This window comes from Odontesthes bonariensis, chromosome 17, assembly GCF_027942865.1.
Source record: "Odontesthes bonariensis isolate fOdoBon6 chromosome 17, fOdoBon6.hap1, whole genome shotgun sequence".
In the NCBI taxonomy this organism is placed as follows: domain Eukaryota; kingdom Metazoa; phylum Chordata; class Actinopteri; order Atheriniformes; family Atherinopsidae; genus Odontesthes; species Odontesthes bonariensis.
In genome coordinates this window covers 12,087,651-12,107,836 of record NC_134522.1, presented here as the reverse complement: position 1 = coordinate 12,107,836, position 20,186 = coordinate 12,087,651, and the positions used below count along the sequence as shown (strand labels likewise).

The 20,186-nt window shown below is 41.8% G+C and overlaps 1 protein-coding gene across 1 annotated transcript; it reads right to left on the bottom strand.

Moving 5' to 3' along the window:
- Window positions 1-197: 197 nt before the first annotated feature.
- On the bottom strand, window positions 198-20,171 carry wdr25 (WD repeat domain 25). Its single transcript, XM_075447665.1, has 7 exons — window positions 20,093-20,171; window positions 18,432-19,166; window positions 13,740-13,887; window positions 4,785-4,915; window positions 3,366-3,536; window positions 2,838-2,978; window positions 198-700 (listed from the first exon to the last, which is right to left on the bottom strand). The coding sequence occupies exons 2-7, from the start codon at window positions 19,152-19,154 to the stop codon at window positions 479-481; spliced, it is 1,536 nt and encodes a 511-aa protein (XP_075303780.1). The 5' UTR covers window positions 19,155-19,166; window positions 20,093-20,171; the 3' UTR covers window positions 198-478.
- Between the last annotated feature and the right edge of the window lie 15 nt (window positions 20,172-20,186).

Below are 20,186 nucleotides of genomic sequence, written 5' to 3'. Positions count from 1 at the left end.
GAGTGGATTTGTTTTTGCGTGTGTATTTTGTGCAACTAGACAGCTTTTAGACAAAACTTATGACAGCAGTGAATTATTGAACTCTTAAATAAACATCCTTTGATCTCATCAAGTTTAAGTTAGCATGATTTCAACTCTCCCACCAAGATGATAGGATGTGAAAGGACAAGTCAATTATAAATAACAATCCCTACAGACAGATTCACACAACAGCAGTAATTGAAAAAGTGTTTTTTTTTTAATAAAAATATAAACGCTTTGCAAGATACATTGTAATAAATGCTATTTAAAAGCAGCAGAAGACAATATGTTTGCTGACTTTCAGCACTTCGATGCCAAGTTCTTTGCATCGCACGCTAAGAAATGATCAGAGACAAAAGTCTGCGCATGACTCCTCAGTTTTATATAGTCTTTCAACTGATTCTCCAGGCCAAGCAGCCACTCTTTAGATCTATATTCACTTCTTCACACTCAGCTGTCAGTCCCAGATCTTGATCTCACCAGCCCAGTCGCAGGTGGCTACAGTCGTAGGTAGGACGGGATGCTGAGAGACGCACAGGCAGGGCTGGCTGTGAGCCTGGAGGGTGTGCAGCATACGCGTGTTGTGGTAGTCGTAGAAGTGAGCAGAGCCAGTGGAGCTACCCGAGGCCAGGATAGTTCCATCCAGAGAAAGGTCACACTGTACGGCATATCCTTCCACCTTGTGCAAAATAAAGAAATAAATTAGCTGCAAGTGCATTAAACACACACTTAAATCCATGTCAACATTACATTAGCCTCTTTTACATGTGTTACATTTTAATACATTCTGATGCACTTTTGTTTTGCGTCGTATCATGTGTGAATGTCCAACCAAGAGAAAATATCTATCCATCCGGTTTCTATACCCACTTAATCCAATTCAGGGTCGCGGGGCTGGAGCTTATCCCAGCTGCCATTGGGCGTGAGGCAGGGTACACCCTGGACATGTGACCAGTAGAGGAAAAAATAAACTCTTTTGTGTCTGTGCTCTCTCAGTGGTTCACCCTTGTTTACCTTGTAATGTGACATATCGACCACTCCTCGGTGGTTTGTGGGTCAGAAGGGCCATAAAAGCATGTTGGCTTGCAGTGATTTACAACTATCTGAACACCTGATATTTTCTACGTACTGCATTTGACATACTATCAACATATCAAATATGTCCTAACACACAATGTCAATGGCTTGAGGACACATCCCAGGGTTTTTATTGAGTTTTCCCAAAGCCATGCGTGTTTTCATGATAGTAAGCTTTAGGTCATTGTCACTGAAATGTAAATCAACACCTATAAACTGTTTTCTCTGTTATTTTCTGCATCCATCACTCCTCCCAGTGCCTGTCAAATAAAAACATTCCCTTAGAATGATGCTGCCATCACCTTGTTTGGTTTCAGGGATGTAATAAAAGAGATGATTCTAAGTGCTTCATTTCCTCTGTTGAGATTTGTGGACAAATAGTTCAATCTTGGTTTGATCAGATCAGATGATTTTGCTACTCGTGGTCTGACAGTCATTCAGGTGCCTCGTGGCAAATTCCCATTAGGCTGTGACAAGCCTTTTTAGTGAGAAACGGCTTCTGTCTGGACACAATCTAATAAAGGCCTGATTGGTTGAGTGATGCACTAATGGTTATGTTTCTGTAAGGTTTCCACAGCTTCACAAAGGAACTCTGGATCTCAATGGAGTTACAGCTGATTTGTTGAACCTGTTTGAGCATGTCAGAGTCAGACCTTCATCATTAGCGAGTTCACTAGTGTCGGAATCGGAAATGTTGCTAATATTTGTAACTCAACAGGAAACTAGAGGTCTTACCTTGAGGAGAAAGAAGAGAAAAAAAAAACATTACAACAAATACTGCAGTGGCCATTTACTCGAGGAAAATGGAGAGAGCTCCTCTTTAGGGATAATTTTCATGTCAGAGAAAATCTGGGAATAAGCCTGTGATCTGAGTTTGTTTGCCGACTTGTTTGCGCTTTTTGGACTTTGACAGTTTCCATTCACCTTTTCTCATTCCCCAACGTCTAAATTCGCATCCTCGAAATGTGCATCAAAAATCCGGCGACAGAAATCTCAGTTTGAAACATAACAAAATGGTGAAAGTTGAGGGAGTGTGAATATTTTTGCGGATGCGCTGTACTTTAATGAGTCACAGTTGAAAATGAACTTGTCCATTAAAAAAAAAATGTTTTAGCCATTTCTAACCACAACAGGTTGTCTTCAATAAAACATGAAAAAGCACTGGTGCTTTCTTGTTTCTGGTCATGACCACAGTAATGGCTGTCTGACACACTGACTGGTACGTTTGTACACTGATAGAAGTGTTTACCTCTTTACACAGTAAAGAAAACACAATAAAAACTTTAGAAATTACATTTCTGTGTTTGGGGGGATGCTGCTTTTTTGTTGTGTTGATTTGTGCGGTTGTGTTCAGAACAAATGGGGGGGGGGGTCTGGGCTGGAACACGAGGTAACAATCTAGATTTGCTCTCTCAGCTGTGCATGTTCTCTTTTAACCATGAACTGGCTTTGGTTGCCTTCCTCAGAGAAAATATTGAATTGCACTTAGTGTTTTTGTTTTAGGGGAGGGTACAGTAGAGGAAACACTGCAGGTTATGGTAATACTGTTGTAGTGTGTTTGGGTTACAGTGATAGTTCCATCTGTGAATAAAGATTTATTCAATTGCCTGTGCACAGTGTTGTGGGATGTTGCTTAAACTGTGTGTGCGTGTGTTTGTGCATCGCACTGCAGTGGTGCTCTGTATAGATCAGGCCTTCGTATCTCATGACCCTGCCCCGAGGCCACAATTATTACTGACCTTGTGTCCTTCGAATCGCCGCCTTTTGTTCATCCTATAGGGCTTTTGGGAGGAGAACACTGCCACGTAGTTGCCGTTTGTCTGAGCAACAAACGATTCCTCTTGTGGGTGGAAAGCCAGGCTAGGGCATGTGTACCGTTCCTGTTCGAAATTAGAATGGAAATCAAACTGTTATTTGACCTTTTGTGGCTCTAGTGAATCAAGAAAGTTACTTTGTCTGTGTCGTTTCAAAAGAAGTCTATGTTCAAAGGTGCAAAAATTGGACAAAGTGACAGAAATGCTTGTAATACAATCAAATAAATCCAATGTGGATTATATGACATTGACTTCTTGCCCATGTTTTCGCACGTATTCTAGAGCTTGGAGAATTTGCAGGACTTCAGCAGCTGCTTTCAAAAACACATTATTGTAAAAGCTTATTCCAGTCTTTCATACGCCTCATTACCTCCTTGTTTGATATGAGCTGATTATTTGAATTTTAATGGTCCAGGCGGAGCAACGTGCATTTTTACAACACTGATTTCTCACCTGGTAGATCTGGTTGGAGATCTTGGCTGTGGTCTGGAAGTCCCAGGCTATGAGGGTACGGTCTGCGGAGTCTCTGCTAACACAGTCGGAGCTCGTTATGAATTCCTGCCCACCTCTCAGAAAGAGGATGTCCAAAGTTTGCTGGATCCCGGCTTTGTACACTTTCACCACCTATAAGCACAGGCACACAAAGATACACACGTTCAAATTAGTAAGAAGCTTTTTAAAATGCTAATTTAAAAAAATGGCGTTCAGTCACACGATACTGTGTACTGTGGAGCGTTACTGTGAGATGTGGTTCAGAAGAGAGATTGAGGGGAAGGAGGGAGACATCTGGACCTTTGTCCTTAAGGCGGGGTGACATGATGTCAATTACACTGTGTCCTTGCCGATAAAGACTTATTTAGGCATGAGGACAGTTTGTTCATCACTGTGGAACATACAGAACGTGATTTCAAGCAGCATCGCGCACACAACATTTTGTACCTCTACTGTTGTTTAATTTATCAAAATGATACATAAGTGAGGGGACAGATCTTATGGTATGAAATGCTTTAAAGTGCAAAAGAAAAACCAGATGTTGCACCACATGTTGGGAATAGTTTACTTGTTATGTGCTTCACTAAATGTTTCAGGTTTTAAAAACAAACCCCTGTAATATGACAGAAAACATTCAACTGTGGGAGTCACAGCGGGCGTATTTGTTATTCTAGAAGACTTTCTGCCTCTGATTTATCAGATTCACAGATCAGGAGCCGCACTGTAGGCAACAAGTCAACCTATGACCCCCTGCCTGTCACTTTTCTGCGCTCTCCTTCTCTGTGACTTTCAACTGTTGCTCCTGTCACTGATCTTCAACACTGTAGAGCCATTTCTTGGCTCCCATTCAACATCGGTCCCTTCGGACCAATGGGTGAAAAGTTGAGCTTGTTTGTGGCTGTGCTCAGTCGTTTCTATCTGGGGGGGGGGGGGGGGTTCAACCCCACAGAGAGACATTTAAGCCTTAGATGCTCTGTCTGCACCTCATATTGACTAAACTGACAGAAGCATCTCCACTGTGCTCAATCTATAACCCTGCTAGGAAAAGACTCCGTTTGTCGAGGGGAGAAAGTACATGTGAGCATTCCAATTCTGAGGAACTGAACAGGATTCCCATGTAAAACAGTCCATTAAGCTTAATAGCAATATCACGTTGCAGCTTCACGGGAACAATTTATGAAGCCTGAGTGAAACAGAGTTGCTTTGAGCTATTAACAACATAATCTGCAGTTTGCCTGCACACACTGTGGGGTCTCGTGCTTATTAGTGTGTAGCCGACACAGACAAAGAGCGTATGTTTAAAGTGTGCATGTCTACAGTATATAAGCAACCACTGATAACAAATGACTTATCTGCTGTAGGGAAGGTAATAAGTTTGACCTTGCAGCTGCGCGAGTCCCAGGCTTTGACCACTGAACTGTAGCCTCCACACAGGAATACCTCCGGGCTGCTGGGGTGCAAGACCACGCTCATCACCTTGAACTGGTTGTCCAGTTTCACTGCCTGCTGCCCTGCCGACGGCAAGAGATGAGACAAAGAGCATGAATCCAATTTTCTCAGCAACGACACATCTTGCATTCATTACTCATATTTTCAGCCCTGATATAAGATAACATTGACGAGTACTTTTTCTGTCAGTGACATTTAGAAAAAAAGGGAGGAAAATGTTGACATTCGTTATGGGGGATGGTTTCAAGTGGAGCTCGATTTTTGAATGAAAATGACACATACTTGTGCGTTCAATCTTTGATTTGATGTTTAATTTGTCCCACAAAAGTGTATGTTTGTGATCTCCTACCAGCAGGCAACATTGTACTTTAAGAGGGATATAAAACACTGCTTTTCTCTGAGTGTCCACAGTGTTTAACCTTAACAGTCCCCACAGGGTGAATGTTTTTGTTTTGGTTGTTTAAAATTCTGGAAGTTGTAAAATAAGCCAAATTGTGACAGACTGGCAAACAACGTCGGACTGTGATTAAGTGGGTGTGGAAAGTAAATGGAAAATAACGGTTGACATTCAACAACGTCTCGGCTGAGAACATTTGATCTGTTAAATAAATACAAAGAAAAACTTTTTACTTAATAATGCTGCACACAGTGCAACTGCCAAGTCACACTGCTTGGTTATTTTAATGTTGCATACTTTTGGTGTTGGAGAAACAGCTCAGAGGAGTCCATGCCACCTGTGCCGTAATGGGCATCCCTGTCTGCATGAACTGAATGGGGTCCAGAGCATCTTCATTTTTGCCATTCATTTGCTGATCTTAATGTCAGAAACCTCACATTCTTCATGACAAAAGGAAGGGAGATACTGCTTCTCCCTCCTCTTCGTATAATGGTTCCAGTTTGTGCCGAATGACAGGCTTGTTTGGATATTTTCTCTGTCTCAGCTATCAAGGCTGAACTAAGCACAAAATAAATAAAAAATATATACAGTTATGCAGACAACTCTATTCAATTTATTAATCATCCTTGTAAAGGACCCACTAGACCTCTGTTCAGTTAAAAACTGTGTGTAATTAATCTCTACTTTCAACTTTCCCGATAAATACAATGATTAAAACACAAGTTCGCTGATAAAATATGCAGTGTGTCTAGTTAGTCTTTGAGAAATAATCACTCAAGAAAAAAAAAAGATGAAAGATGCCGCTATACTGCGGGGAGAAAATAAGAGTATGAAACACTGCTCTGGCCAGAGGCTACTTTATCAAAATCAATTTAAAACTGTCCCACACTAAAGCACACAGAGAGGCTTAAGTACAATTAACCCTGACAGGGTGTGACCAAAAAGTGAATTTTCTGAAAAAAGTCAGACTTTTAGCCAGCAACTCGGAAACTGTGCAAAGTGAAAGCCCTCAGGCGGCTCGATGGCTCTCGGTTTACTTATTGAACAAACAACAAAGACCCCATTTTAAACAATTTCAAGCAGTTAGCCTGAGACAAAAACACTCTTCGTTACACATTCATCCCCAGGATTTTCCTACCAAGTCTTTTTTAGTATCGGCAAATGAGTCAAGGCTCATAAAGCCACACCAAAAATTGGACCCTCTTCCACTTATTGGTGGACTAGTTCAATGCATTGATTTGAGCCGGAGTTTGAACGGGCTATTTCGTCAGGCTCACACTTCCCACTTAATTGGCTTACCCGCAGTGGAGATCTGTCACAGAGATTTAAAACCCATGTTAGGCAACATTCACCTCATAACAAACAGGGCCTCTTCGTGTTTTAATTAAATAAGATTAATTAGCTGGATGAGAGGACAGATAACGGAGGACTGCAGTGATCCGTTCCTCCCTCGGGGTACTTTTTACTCTATAGTCTTGAAAGGACAGTGATCATACCACAGAGACAACAAAAAGCTGATAACTACAGAGCAGAGGACATAAGGTATGATTGAGGTAGCAGGGCTGAGCCCCATAGAGGAGAGATGAAACATTGTGCCTCATTACAGGATTCACCAAAGCAGGGTGCTGTCACTGCACTGGAAAAATGCACACGCTTGGTTTTGATGACCTATATCCAAATAAAGGTTTTTGGGCTACATTTGGACCTTTTTAAAGAATTTTTGCATTAAGCATTTCTTCAGTCCTGATACATTTATTTAAAGTAACGGTCACGCTCTAACGAGGAGGATGAACGCAACCAACTAGATGGTTGACCTGATGTAGATTTTTTTTCCTTTTCTTAGATCCTCTCTCTTTTTTTTTTCTTCACTTTTTTGATTACGCTGCTCTTTCCAAGGACGTCGGCGAAAACGTTCCACTAAAACATAGATCCATAGAGCTTATGAACCAGTGCCAGGCCCACAACATCAGACCAACAGATCGCAGACAGCATGCAAAAACGCTAACTAACCCTTTAATAAGAGTTAAGAGTTAAATCTGTTTTATTTTCTGTGATGAGTATGAATCAAACCTGTGCCAAGCTAGTAGGTTACCATTGTATAATGAAGTCTTCAAAGTGGGTCAAAATGAAGATGCAACTGGGTGTGTGTGTGTGTGTGTCTCATTTCCTCAAGCTGTGCGCTGTTGTAAGGCTCCTGTTATAACACAGGCAAACTTTAGAGGGTAATTCTTGGAATATGTGAATGAATTGCTAAGGATGGAAAATGTCCAAAAAGTTCTACAGCTGAAACACTCAGTGTATTTAAGTCCAGGTTGAGGACACACCTCTTTTCAGCTGCATTTGAATAAAGATCCAAATCTGAAGCTTGAGTTTCAAAACTTAATCAACTTTTTACTATTGATTTTATCTGATTTTATCTATTGTTCTTATTTCTTTCTTTTTTGTTTAAAATTTAAATCATGCTTTTTATTTCTACTGTTTTAATGTATCTGTAAAGCACTTTGAATCGCCTTGTTGTTGAATTGTGCTGTACAAATAAACTTGCCTAAGTATCTAAAGTAGCAGCAAGGTTCTGCTAATCAAATGCACTTTAATTAACTGACCCATCAGCAAGTGTGAGCCTTTCAATTAAAGCTGAAGTTTTCGCAGTTTGCTGCTCTGGAGCATTAAGTGCCACAACTTTCCAATGGCCAACAATAGTCTACGAATCCCAGCGGACACAAAAACAGCTGCTAAGACGGGCAGGCGAAATGAATCTGTAAACATCAGTACTGTGGCTTTTGGTAAGGTATGTTGCTGTAAAATAAGCGGCCAAATGTCCCGATCATTAAAGGGCCTCCATTCATCACCAGAGAGAGCTCAAGTGAACACAAGAGGTCTGGGTGCTTTCCTTGTTACAGCGGAGAGGCTCTGCATTACTGTGAAGAGCGTAACAATCGATTTCTCCCTGATTGCGGTCTGACATGGAAAACATTTAGCTCCCTGTCATCTGAACGGGTGCTGCAGGAACGAGGGATGGGAGCCTTTTCCATTTTTCAAATAATAAATGTCATATTTATGGTAAAGCTGCTGTGGATGTCATATGTGTCGTGACTGAAAATCCTCTACAAGCACCGATCCTTTGGAGTGTTCCGTCCACACCACAATCACGCCTGTCTGTGTTTAAATCATCCGAGTGAAATTATAAATGTAGCTCGTTCCCCGTGTTATTTTCATTGCTCGACTATGATTGGGTTTAAAGTGTCAGAGACTTCATCTCAGCTGTACCGCATTAAAGTGCGCTCCAGTCGTCCAGGAACTGGGCTGGATTCCCAACTCCCACATTAATATGCAGATAAATTGAATTTCTTCATCTCGGGCTGCCATAGGAACACGGTCTTATTGCCCTCTCCTTCCAGCACATCCAAGCAGCTCCTCATTCTCAGAAACAATAAGGCTTATCAGATTTCAAATACAAATGAATAATAGTTGGAGGAGGAATGAGTCTAATGAAATACATTTCTGAAAAAGCAGAGGTATAATGAGTACTTCAGCTGTTAGTTTGAACCTACTCTGACGATGCCAAGCAAGACTCTGGTGATCAAATAAGTATTTGTTTGTTTATGGTTGTGGTTAGTGACGTTCTAGTATAAGGTCATAGTGGCTGCTCCTGTGGTGATGTATCCATTATTGATTCCCTTCCTGTGGCTGCCTGTGTGTTTAATGGGCTGGCCAAGCTATTATCCGTAGGCTTTATTGACAGTATTGACATGTGTGCTGGGAGGGGAAGTGCAAACAGCAGCAAGTCATCGGTGCCATGTGCCAACCAAAGTGATGTAGATACCATGGAGGCCTCAATTTTTTTCCTTCTTTTTGGTTCACTCTGCTCAGACTCTGTATAGTACTTTCCTGTAAATGTGAACACTATCACAAGCTGACTGAGTGAACAAGAAATCTGATATCGTTTTCTGTAAACTCTTCTTAAAAATGTTCAGACTTTCAGCTGATGTAAAAAAAGGATATCACCGCTACATGTGAGAAACACAGCGATGTAAATTCTGCTATCAATGCTTTGTCTTTTAGCCACATTTTAGAACATTGTTCATTTCAGCCTCTTACATCAGGAAACACAACATCTGACTGCCAACAGCTTGAAAAAGGGATCATATCTGGCTGTAGCTACATTTTCTGCGATTCATTTCACCCGTTCTATGAATGTGAAGGTGAAAGCTGCTGATAGAGAGTGCAGAGGAACCCAGCATCCCCATCAGAGCCTTCATGGACGACCTGACGGCCACCACCACATCAGTGCCTGGATGTAGGTGGATTCTTCAGGGCCTGGTTGATAATTTCTTGGGATAGGATGGGCTTTAAAGAAACAAAACCAGGTTCATGGTCCTGAAGAGGGGAGGAGTGGTGGATACGTTTTGCTTCTACATGGGTGGTGTATTTAAACCATGAATTACATAGAAACCGGGTACTAGCCTAGGAAAGGTTTTTGACTGAAGCCTTAGAGACACAGCGGCAGTTCAAAACAAGAAGCTCAAAAACTGGTTGTCCACAGCGCACAGGTCTGGCCTACCTGGCAGGTTCAAGGTATGGTTGTACCAGCATGGCATCTTGTCCCATGTTGTCTGGCCGCTGCTGGTGTACGAAGTGATGATGTCTACAGTAGAAACTCTGGAGAGAAAGATCAGCTGCTACCTCCAAAGATGGCTGGCTCTGCCTCGTATCCTCACCAGTGCTGCATTGTACGGCAGGTGCAATAATAGGATGGTGAGCGGCAGTTGGAGGCATGGACAAGGTGGGAATGAGCTCTGGAGAGGAAACTGACTTGGAATAACATCTGGAATAGCCAACCTGCACGCCTGGGGCAAGAGTGATTTTCCAACTTGTTCACTCTGTCCAGGAAGGGGGACCTTGGAGCACATTTTGAGCAGCTGCCCATCAGCCCTTGAGGATGGCCACTACCTCACATGTGCCATCTCCAGTGCAGTGGCCACCAACAAACGCATTTGCAGTGAGAGGAAGATCACCTTTGTAAGGGCTGAAGAGAAGCCACGATAATAATAGCCATCACCATCAGCCAGCCTGCTCTTGTCGGCATTGAACTAAGAGCTTTGGGTTGATTTGGGTAGGCAGCTCAGGTTCTCAGACTTCATAACACTCACCTCTTTGAGACCAGATGTGGTGCAGACATCTGTGTCTTCCAAGCAGGTCCTCTTTTACTGAAGCTGACAGTCCCTTGAGAGGACTGCATGGAAGAGCCCAGTGAGCACAAGCGGTACAAATACCAGGAGCTCATTGAGGAGTACCAGAGGAAGGCTCACTGTGAGCCTATCAAGGTGGGGTGCAGAGGCTTTGCAGCCCGCTCCCTGTGTAAGACATACACCTCGCTCGGCATCAAAGGAGCGCCATCAAGTCCACCGCAGAAGCAGCAGAGATAGCTTCAAGGTCGATTTGGATCAAAAGGTCCGAGAAGTGGGCTAGTACCACTGGGACACAAGTCCGGGCCTGATCAACCCCGGCTGGGTCGCCTTAGGGAAAGTGTTTGATGTTGTGAGAGCTGAAACACCCAAAGAACTCAGGATCTCAGGAAACATCACTGACAATGCGTCTGCACACTGCGCACGAGATACAATTAGTTACCTTGTTTTAATTTATTTGTCTGCATGTTTTAATTATTCATTAGCACATTTGAGTTTATTTGTCCGCATTAGATTAGTGTGTTCATACGCAGAGTCAGCACAAAAGATCAGCTTATCTTTCCAAAGCCAATAGGCTCACGAAATGAAGTTTCTCTTAATAAGACATGAGCTCCCCGAAAAACACCGACTGGTGAATTTTATTGAGGGTCCCTAAAATATTCATGTTTTCATCGGTCGTGTGGAAAAACAGCAATGAAGAGTAATAAAAAGCCTGTCCCTCCTGCTTTACACACCTCGAGGTGATCAGCACACCGCTGTTTTGTATTTTCCATCTTTATTATTCATTTTCTTAGTCTGGGTTTAAAGTGTAAATCAAGAGGTCTACAAACACAGGAGATATATTGAGTGCTGCTCTGGTGGGCCGGCATTCAATATATCTCCCCCAACCTGCGCCTTGGACAAATGAATGAACAGTCTAACCCTGGAAGCAAAATAGACAGCACTAAACAGCCATCTAGACACCTCATTCTGCTTATTGCGAATGATCAGATTTTAAAACATAGGCTGAAATACAAAAAGGCTTTGACAGTTTAGTTTCGACAGCTACAGCTGAGGTTTAGCCTCCAGCCACCGTGAGTTTTTTGGTGCATTCTGCGACCTTTTGTCTCCATTACGCAACCAAAACAGAAGTTTTATTGTGATGTGGTAACTCCTTTGTTTTTTCATAAAGTAAACAGGAAAGACGTGCGAGGAGTAGTGGGGGGAGAGACAGAGAGCTTGAAATGCATCGCAAAAGCAACATTTGGATATCAGAGAATTCATCCAAAAGTTCACAAATTCTTTTTTCTTAGTTCATGTCTCATGAGGGCAAGAAAACACATTTTACATGCTAAAGGATAACCGCTTAAGGCATGGCATGAGACTGAAAACTATGTTGTACTGAACTGTACAGTTAGACAGTTTTTAACAAAAAAAGCAGCACATTTAAACCAGTTTCCAGACATGGTTACATCGGCTAAAACAAGCCAACTAAAGACTTTCTCATTGTGAGTGGCAGCAGGTTTATCATCGATGCTCTGAGGGCTGTAACCTACAGATCCAGTGTACCTCTATCTCCCAGAGGACAGACATATCACTGTGATAATATGAAGGGATGTCCCCACACCATGAATCAGAGAAGATTTCTTTTTCCTCCCTTGTATAAAAAAAAATAAATCAATCTCATCTCTTTTTTTCTGTGAGTTGTTGTCCATTTCTGAGCTTTCATGTGAGATGTTGCAATCAGCAGACGTGTGTTGTCTCTATAAAAAAAAACCCACATAAGCTGTGCCCATTTTTGTTGCCCAAACCAAAGCATCCTCAGTAAAAATCAAATGTGTACGCCCGGGTGTTGTGTTCCCATTAACGCTGAGCTTGAGCCAATTAAAACCAGAGTCTCCTGCAGTCATTTGACATGTGACTGAATGCCAGTTAAACATCTCCACATTGCACTCAAAAGTCTGATGTTAGCAGGTATTGGCGTGTTTAATGATCACTGTAAAACTGATTCTTAAAAAGTCTTCCAAAAGGTTTCTGCTCCAGATTATCAGAAAGATCAGAGCTCTGTGACAGATATCCGTAGGTATTTCAGGAGAAAGCCAACTAATGATGCTATAACATTAGAAGTAGGCCTAAAATAACGCATTACCCTCTGTCGAGCAACCATACCATCAAGCTATGTACCCGACAAGTAGCTAGCAAACTCTCTTATCTCCCTTCATCATGCAAATACATCTTCCTTGGATGATCAGAGAATCAGCTTGTTGGATTGAAGTAAACATTAATACCTCAATTGTTACAGGACTAAATGTGCAAGTACTGTATGTGAATTCATTTTGCGAGGAGCCAACATCACACCACCAAGGTTAGAGGGCTACACACAAACTGAAGAATCATAGTTATAGAGGAACTATGTTCAGTGGATGCTCGTGGATTGGTTTTGTGAACAACCATGGCAACAGTCATCTGTAAATCAGCCTCCTCGGCAGACACACCCTCTGCATCTCAGAGCAATAGAGCAGTGCTCATTCCCTGAATGTTTAGCTGAGTGGATAGTAAACACATGTGAGGTAAGAAACTCACAATAAGTATTTATTTTCTGCTTTACATTGAATTAAAAAACAAAACAATTAAATGTGCTCACTAATTTATCCAACTGCAATCAAATTACCTTGTGCCCATGCATTATGTGGCGTTATGTGCAACCTGTGAAAAAAATGTAAATGTCTAATTTGATGAGAAGATAAGAATATGGTGGGATAGAAATGAAGCATTTTTTTGGCTGTGCTTGGATGGGCTTTTGGAATGGGACAATTTGTCAGATACGTATTAGCTCTAAATGTAGATTTGAAAGATTTTACCATGAAATGAGTCACGACCACAGAGAAATACAAAGAAAGAAGCATCTTTGCAATTCATAAGTTGGGTTATAACAGGCTTTGGGACTCAAGGGGACTCAAATTCACTCCAAACATAAATTACTATACAACTTATCGAGTGAAAGAAACACGCGGGTTGCAGGGAGTGTGCTTTGTTGTCCCAGAATGCCAGCAGTGAGCTTGGAAAATGTTTAATGTAAAGCAGCCATAGGTGAAATTAAAAAAGGTCAGCGTGAATTTGACAATACATATACAGACAAACCGCAGTCTTTCTGGTTTAGTGTAGCCAACCCCAAGTGTGGCTCTGTGAACAATTAAAAACTGTATCTCACATTGAGTCCAGTTAACGGTAAGCTCACAAAGATCTGATAAGAGAAGTGAATAAGGTGGCTTGTCCAATGACATTTAGTTCTTCAGAAATGAAGACAGAAGTGGTGCAACTCACCTGTCTCCACGTCAGTGATCACAGCTGTGTTGTCGAATGAGCCGGTGAGGAGCTGTCGCCCGCAGGGGGTCCAACAGGCGTCACGCACAGCTCCCAGGTGGCCGGTGTAAACCCTGAGGCATCGTCCACTCTCTGTTCCATCCCACACCTGCCAGACATGGATACAGAGCAAAGTCACAAATACAATCAGACTGCAGCAAAGAAAGAAGTTAGGTGCCGACTTTACACAAGCTTTAGGAACTCTGGAAGATTCAATAGCTGTACAAATAAGACTTTTTAAGAGAACAGAACGTACTAAAGTGCATTGTATCGGGAAGCTGTGCTCGGTCTGTGTGGAGTGATCATAACATTGATTAAAAAAGAAAAGATAAAAGAAGCAACTGTGCAACCCTGCTAAATGGCAACACATGCAACCTTGGTGTGCTGTAATCTAACATCCCACAACACAAATAAAAGAAACATCAGACAAGACACCAGACGGTGGACATACCCTGTTTTCACTCACACCAACAACAAGGGACAAACGTCCTTTGGATGAGGTTTCAAGGCACTTTACTGAGAATCTAGACTGAATATTTGGATGCTTCGGCTCTGTCCATCAGGAAAATGTTGAAACGATAAAATTCCAACACCCTCTGCAAAAGCACGCAAAGTTTCCTAAAATGTGTCCCTCTGCAAGGGAGAACTGGGCTTTCTCAAAGCTAAGAGAGATATAACCAAAGCAACTCACCCATAATTATATTGTAATGCCTCCAAATGAGATCACTCAGCAAAGTGCAGCTGGGAAAAAAAATACAAAAAACAGCACAATTCTTCCACAAATCAGGTTTGTTTCTGGGATTTACAATCCAAAACAACCTTTCTAATTAATCAAACTAATTCCTTTTGAATGTGCCTATAAATCAGGTCAGAGTGGGGTGTAATGGCTTTAATGTCTTTGTGCTGTCAGAGGTTGCTGTGATAACAGACAGAGCAGAAGAGAGAAGCACCCAGCTGCCTTCTGTCTGTTGCGACAGCCAAGACAACGCCATGTAGCGCCGTCCTTCTTTGATATATGATATCATGGTGAAAATAAAACAGGTTAATGAATACTGTGTTAATCAACCAGACTGCTCTACTATTGATTTTGATTTTGTATTCTGTTGTTGTACGTCTCTTGGCAAACATGTTGAGCAGAATAGCGTCTTTTTGTTGTATGTTAGACATGCCAAATGACAAAAAAAAAAAAAAAAAAGCATCTCCCTTGAAGCTGAGCTTGAAATCCAATGGGTGGTCCGAACTGGTGCCCACTTGAGGTGAGGTATTATACGAATGAGTATGAATTTTTGCTTCCCCAGCATTACCAGGGCCACAGAGAAACTTTGAAGATCTGTGGAGCCCTCCCTGCCTCTTCTACGGCTCTTCTACACAGAACATGAAACACGCTAAGAAGTACCGCGCCGCGGCTCCCTCAGGAGACAGAGAAGAGAGATGGACAGGGAGGAGTGACACATTAATCCAGCAGGCAGTGGTCCAACGAGCAGAGTGCCAGAGACACCTCCGGGGTGGGAAAAAGTAGCCGAGATAGAAACAGAGACGGAGAGTCACACTTTTAATTGCAACATGTTAAATACTGGAGCGATACATCTGTCAAAGAATGCTTCTATTCATTGCGCAGCAGGGTATGCCTGTAGTTTTCTGTATGATCTTTGGCTTAGAGAGACACTGCCACCTCAAGGCGACAAGAAAATCTGAGGAGAAGCACCTGATGACGGCACCGCTCCCTGCAAAAACCAAAAGAACACTCACCTGAACAGAGTCATAAGAGTCTGAATGACAGCAATGAAGACAAGAACCACGACAAAAAATACTCAACGCGCACCCACTCGCAACAATCCAACTTTAAACTGAGACACGTGCGTTTTTGAAAAAGGAGAGCTTGTTTATATGCATCCCCTTTAATTTCACCGGCCACTTAACAGACATGCAGAGCGGATCCTTGCAAATGTCTCATTGGGGTAATCTGCTTCCTGAATGACTCTTGATAATTAAAACTAAATTGGTACTGGTGTTATCAACTTAAAACTGCTGCTTTACACCTGCCGTAGCCATGGTGACAAGAGATGAAAACAGGTTGGAATAATAATAGCCTGACAGACAGGATGGAGGAAGAGATGTCGGAAGCATGGAGGGTGTCGGCGAGGGAACACAAGCACAGAGGAGAGTGTTAAGGCTTCATTGATTATGTCCCCACACTTTGTTCAGCCAAAGGCAGAAATAGCAGACAAAAGCTGAAGTCAGAGGCATAATGAGACAGCACATAATGGATGTCAAGAAGTAAACAATAGTGTTTGACAAGCTGCCATAATTTAAAACAATACAAAAAAACAAACACATCGTAAATATAGTACAATACAATAGATTAGCAGCCTGATTTCATCCCACTTGTGCCTGTAATTTTCTACCCTGGAGAGCATTATTGTAGAGTGCTGCACATTTACTGACACACCTGAATTCTAAGCACAGAAATTTGAACACATTTATCAGTAAAGGGGGTAACAAAAAACAACTGTGCAAAAGGCAAAATGTCCGCCCAGACCCAACTACTGGCTCCCTTTTGATGATTTCAAATATGTTCCTCACACAAAATAATAAAAACAAAAGAAGACCTCTCCTTTGCTTAATGTTATCAATTAATCAATTAATCGTGGTTTTACTTATTAGAAAAAGGGAACCAAGCGTTTCTTGTTTATCTATCTATCATTTAGTTTTCCACAAGAGCAAAGCTACATCAGCATCAGAGATTCTGTTGGTAGAAAAACAAAAGAAAAGCTACAAAGCTATTGCCAAAGATCTTGGTATCCGTGTGGGGTTTTCAGAAGGTTTCAAGTTCTGAAAACGGCTTCGGAAAATGCTTCCAACACATGGCACAAGTTAATAAGAAAACTCTGGAAAGGCAGCTGCCAACTATTAAAACAAAAGAACCATAGAGACATCTTAACAGCTTCAGTCTCGCCTGGAAGAATCACAAGCTTCACACTGAACCAAGTAGGGCTCCATTGATAGAGACTAACGCAAAATCTTCCATAAATGAGCCGCTGTCTCTCTGGAATAATGTCCTATGGACAGAGGAAACTGACGTAATGCAATGTCAGATTGAATTAACCCTATAAGGAACAGAACACCCAACCCTCAATAAAACACGGCGAAGGGTCTATCATGATCACAATCCAAAGAACATTGAAAGTGGACATGTTCATCTTTAGGTCTTCTTTCTTTAGGTCTTGTGTTTGCTCTAGTTTTATGTATATTTCAGCATCTGTCTTGCTGTATTGTTTCTACTCTTTTTTTCCCCCAAATCACTCACCGCGCTTATGATTGCATGTATGCTTTAAAGTGTCGTTCTAATATGTGTTGTCTATTTATGCCTTTTATATCTTATTGTCCTGATCCGTCCCCTTCATAAGTATTTCTTCTTCATGACTTGCCTGGTTAAATAAAGGTTAAACAAATCAAATAAACGAGCCGTTGTTGTTCTCAAACTATTGTTGCAGATTACATTCATAATCATTAGTTCTTGTCAATCGTTTTTCAATTCAAAACCATCAAATCAAATAACAACATACTGATGTAACAGTAGTGCACCAATGTTTGAACTCGGTAGATGGAAGAAAGCTGCCCCTACCCCCTATTAATAACTGGTGTAGTAGAAATGGCACCTCTCAGAGGGTACCAGAGGACTGACAAATCATGCTCACTGATAAATATTAAGACTTTATACGTTCTTCAACACTGCGTTAAACATTTCATGATGGAGAGGAAGAGATAATCCATGCATACAAACAAGCAAGTCTTCACCTCCTTCCCCTCCTCTCGCAGTCTCCGCCATCTGCTCCAAACAGCCCTCTCCAGGCGCCAGACGAGGTGGCTGCCATACCGCTGCACTTGTATGATTATGCAAATGATCTCATTCATATTTAAATCATTAATTAGCCAGAGTTCTCAAAGGATACCGGTGGGTTACGTGATTTCACACCGGTAGAAAAATATTTAGGCAATGGCAGGCAGATAACTGCATTGCTTGACCTTTACGATTGGGGAATGAGGGATTGTTTTTCAGGTGTGAAATGAAGAAAAGGAGCCGGAGTCAGACAAAGGGAGACAGACGAAGAGGGAGAGAGGGAGATGAGGTAGTCCCATGGGTCCTGACACACATTCAACTGACAGTGACAGATATGAAGCTAAAGAAAGTGGTTTGCGGTCCATTTACAAACTGCGGGAGCACGGCCGATATGATGTCTCTGTCCAATTACACTGAACATCAGTTAAATGACTATACCCTTCGACCCCCTCCGTGTACTTTGTACCTGCCTGAGACCGCTCTGATAAATTGATTTCTGCCTTGTAAAAACCTGTTCCAAGTCCAGGTAATATATGGATCTGTTAAAGTGGGTCTGAGCATCCTGAGAGGGGATGACAAATAGCGTATTATGTGCAAAAATATCCAGTATTATGAATGAAAAATGAAATGGTTAATTTAATTGTAAAAGCTTGTTTAAGCTCAAAGTTTCAACTGAGAAAAAAAAAAAACATCTATCAAGTGGGTCCCGATATAGCTCTGCACGAGGGCACTGAGCTCTGCTTTTCATGGCATCCAAAGTTAAGTGACATAATTTCTACAGCAAGTCATCGTTTTACAGTGACTGTCATTACCTTGAAAGTCTTGTCCATGGAGGCAGACAGCAGCAGGTGACTGAGATGAGGCACAGGACACCACTGCGCTTTGTTGACTGGGCCCTGGTGGCCTCCTAGGCTCATTAGTAGCCTTGTTGGAATCCCTGCTGCTCTGGGCTTTTCAGCAAGATATGGCTTCACTCTTGCTGACACATCGGTGAGAATTTGTGTTTCCTTGCTCTGACTCCCACTGATGGGTTCTGATGGATACTTTGGGTTCACGGTCTCCACAGAAGCGGCAAGTCTCTGTCTCTTAGAAATGTATGGTCTGACACCAGGCCGGACAGTTAGTTGTCTTTTTGCTGGGTTTAACCCATCGCAGGAGCTTTTTGGAACGCAAGAAGGAGCCCGTAGGGATTCAATCCCTCCCTGAGCTGCAGGTAAAATCAGCGAAGCTGCACTGTCTCTAACATTCTTATCCTCATTTCCACTCCAATATTCTGTCTCCCAGTTGGCACGTGTCTGAGACAAAACATGCAACGAAGGGCTGCTTCTTTCTGAGAAACCTAGATGATTTCCTAAAACTTCACAGCCAGAGGCTAAACTTGCAGGGAAGGGCATTACTTTAGAGTTGACACATCCAGCCGCTTCTTGAGTTTGCACACAGGGCACACTTTGGACAGAAGGTAGTGCTTCCTCCTCCTTTTGATCCAATGAGTCATCCTCTGACTCTGAATCATCATAGGCTACCAATGCAGACATCTTCACATGACACTAAAAAACAGAAGGATGGCAGTTGCAAGAATTGTAAACGTATTAAAGGCGCAACGGTGACATCTAGTGGTGACTTGAATTTCTACACTTCAATATTATTAAGGGGAATTATTTCAACAGCACAAGACAGTTTGCTCCCGTCTTTCATTAAACATTTGAAACACTGGGTAAATTTATGTTTTTACCATGTGCATATAGCAGGCACCATGGAGAACTATGCTCATACAACACAAGAGTTCAAAGTGTTTATCTTCCATTCAAATAAAAAGGAATAATACTAACTGACCAATAACAAGGTTGGCAATCTGACACAAGTAAATCTGATAATAGGCGACACATTTTAGCATTTGTAGTTGTATACATCAAATCACTCTTACAAAAACATGATATCATAAAAATCTGAATGGGTGCTACACTTTCTTTAAGCTTTAATATAAACTAAATTTACTCCAACAATCTTTGGCGCTAAAGTCTGATTCTATGTCTCTTTAAATGCCCTCAGTCGTATCTTCGTTTACCTATTTTTGGTAATCTGATTACGTCATTTCAATACAATCCACTACTACCAAACTTGTTACAGCTAACTGTAAGCATTAGGTATATTGGTCAAGCTGGTAAGTTGTCCAGCCAAACAGGACGATAGCTGTAGTAATAGCAAGCTAACTAAGTCGACTTAATATCTATCTCTAAGAGCAATGTCACAGGGGAGGTTATATTTATAATGTTTAATAACTATTCACATACGAATGTTGTGCTATTAAAGAAATTCACTGTCTCACAGTAACACTAAATGCATCCGAAATAAGTCTCCTAAAACAGTCTGCATGTGGCTAAATTAGCTAATGATGGTCGCTTTACTTCCAGTCTAAGCGGCGGATCTTTCCTGCCAAACAGCCACACAGTGAATCTGCCCTTTCTTCTTGTACCTTCAGTCTGGAGAAGTCGTAAATTCACTCAACGTCGGATCTTTAAAACAGTTTGTTCCACAGCCCGCAAAATCATTTGGGGTAAATGCAGCAT

Bases quoted from the DNA above. Each gene is read 5' to 3' on its own strand.
- wdr25 (XM_075447665.1), bottom strand. From the start codon at position 19,154: ATGTCTGCATTGGTAGCCTATGATGATTCAGAGTCAGAGGATGACTCA. The intron at 4,916-13,739 runs GTGAGTTGCACC...TGCCGTCGGCAG, and splicing joins GATCACTGACGTGGAGACAG to GGCAGCAGGCAGTGAAACTG. The intron at 701-2,837 runs GTCAGTAATAAT...ATTTTGCACAAG, and splicing joins GGCGATTCGAAGGACACAAG to GTGGAAGGATATGCCGTACA.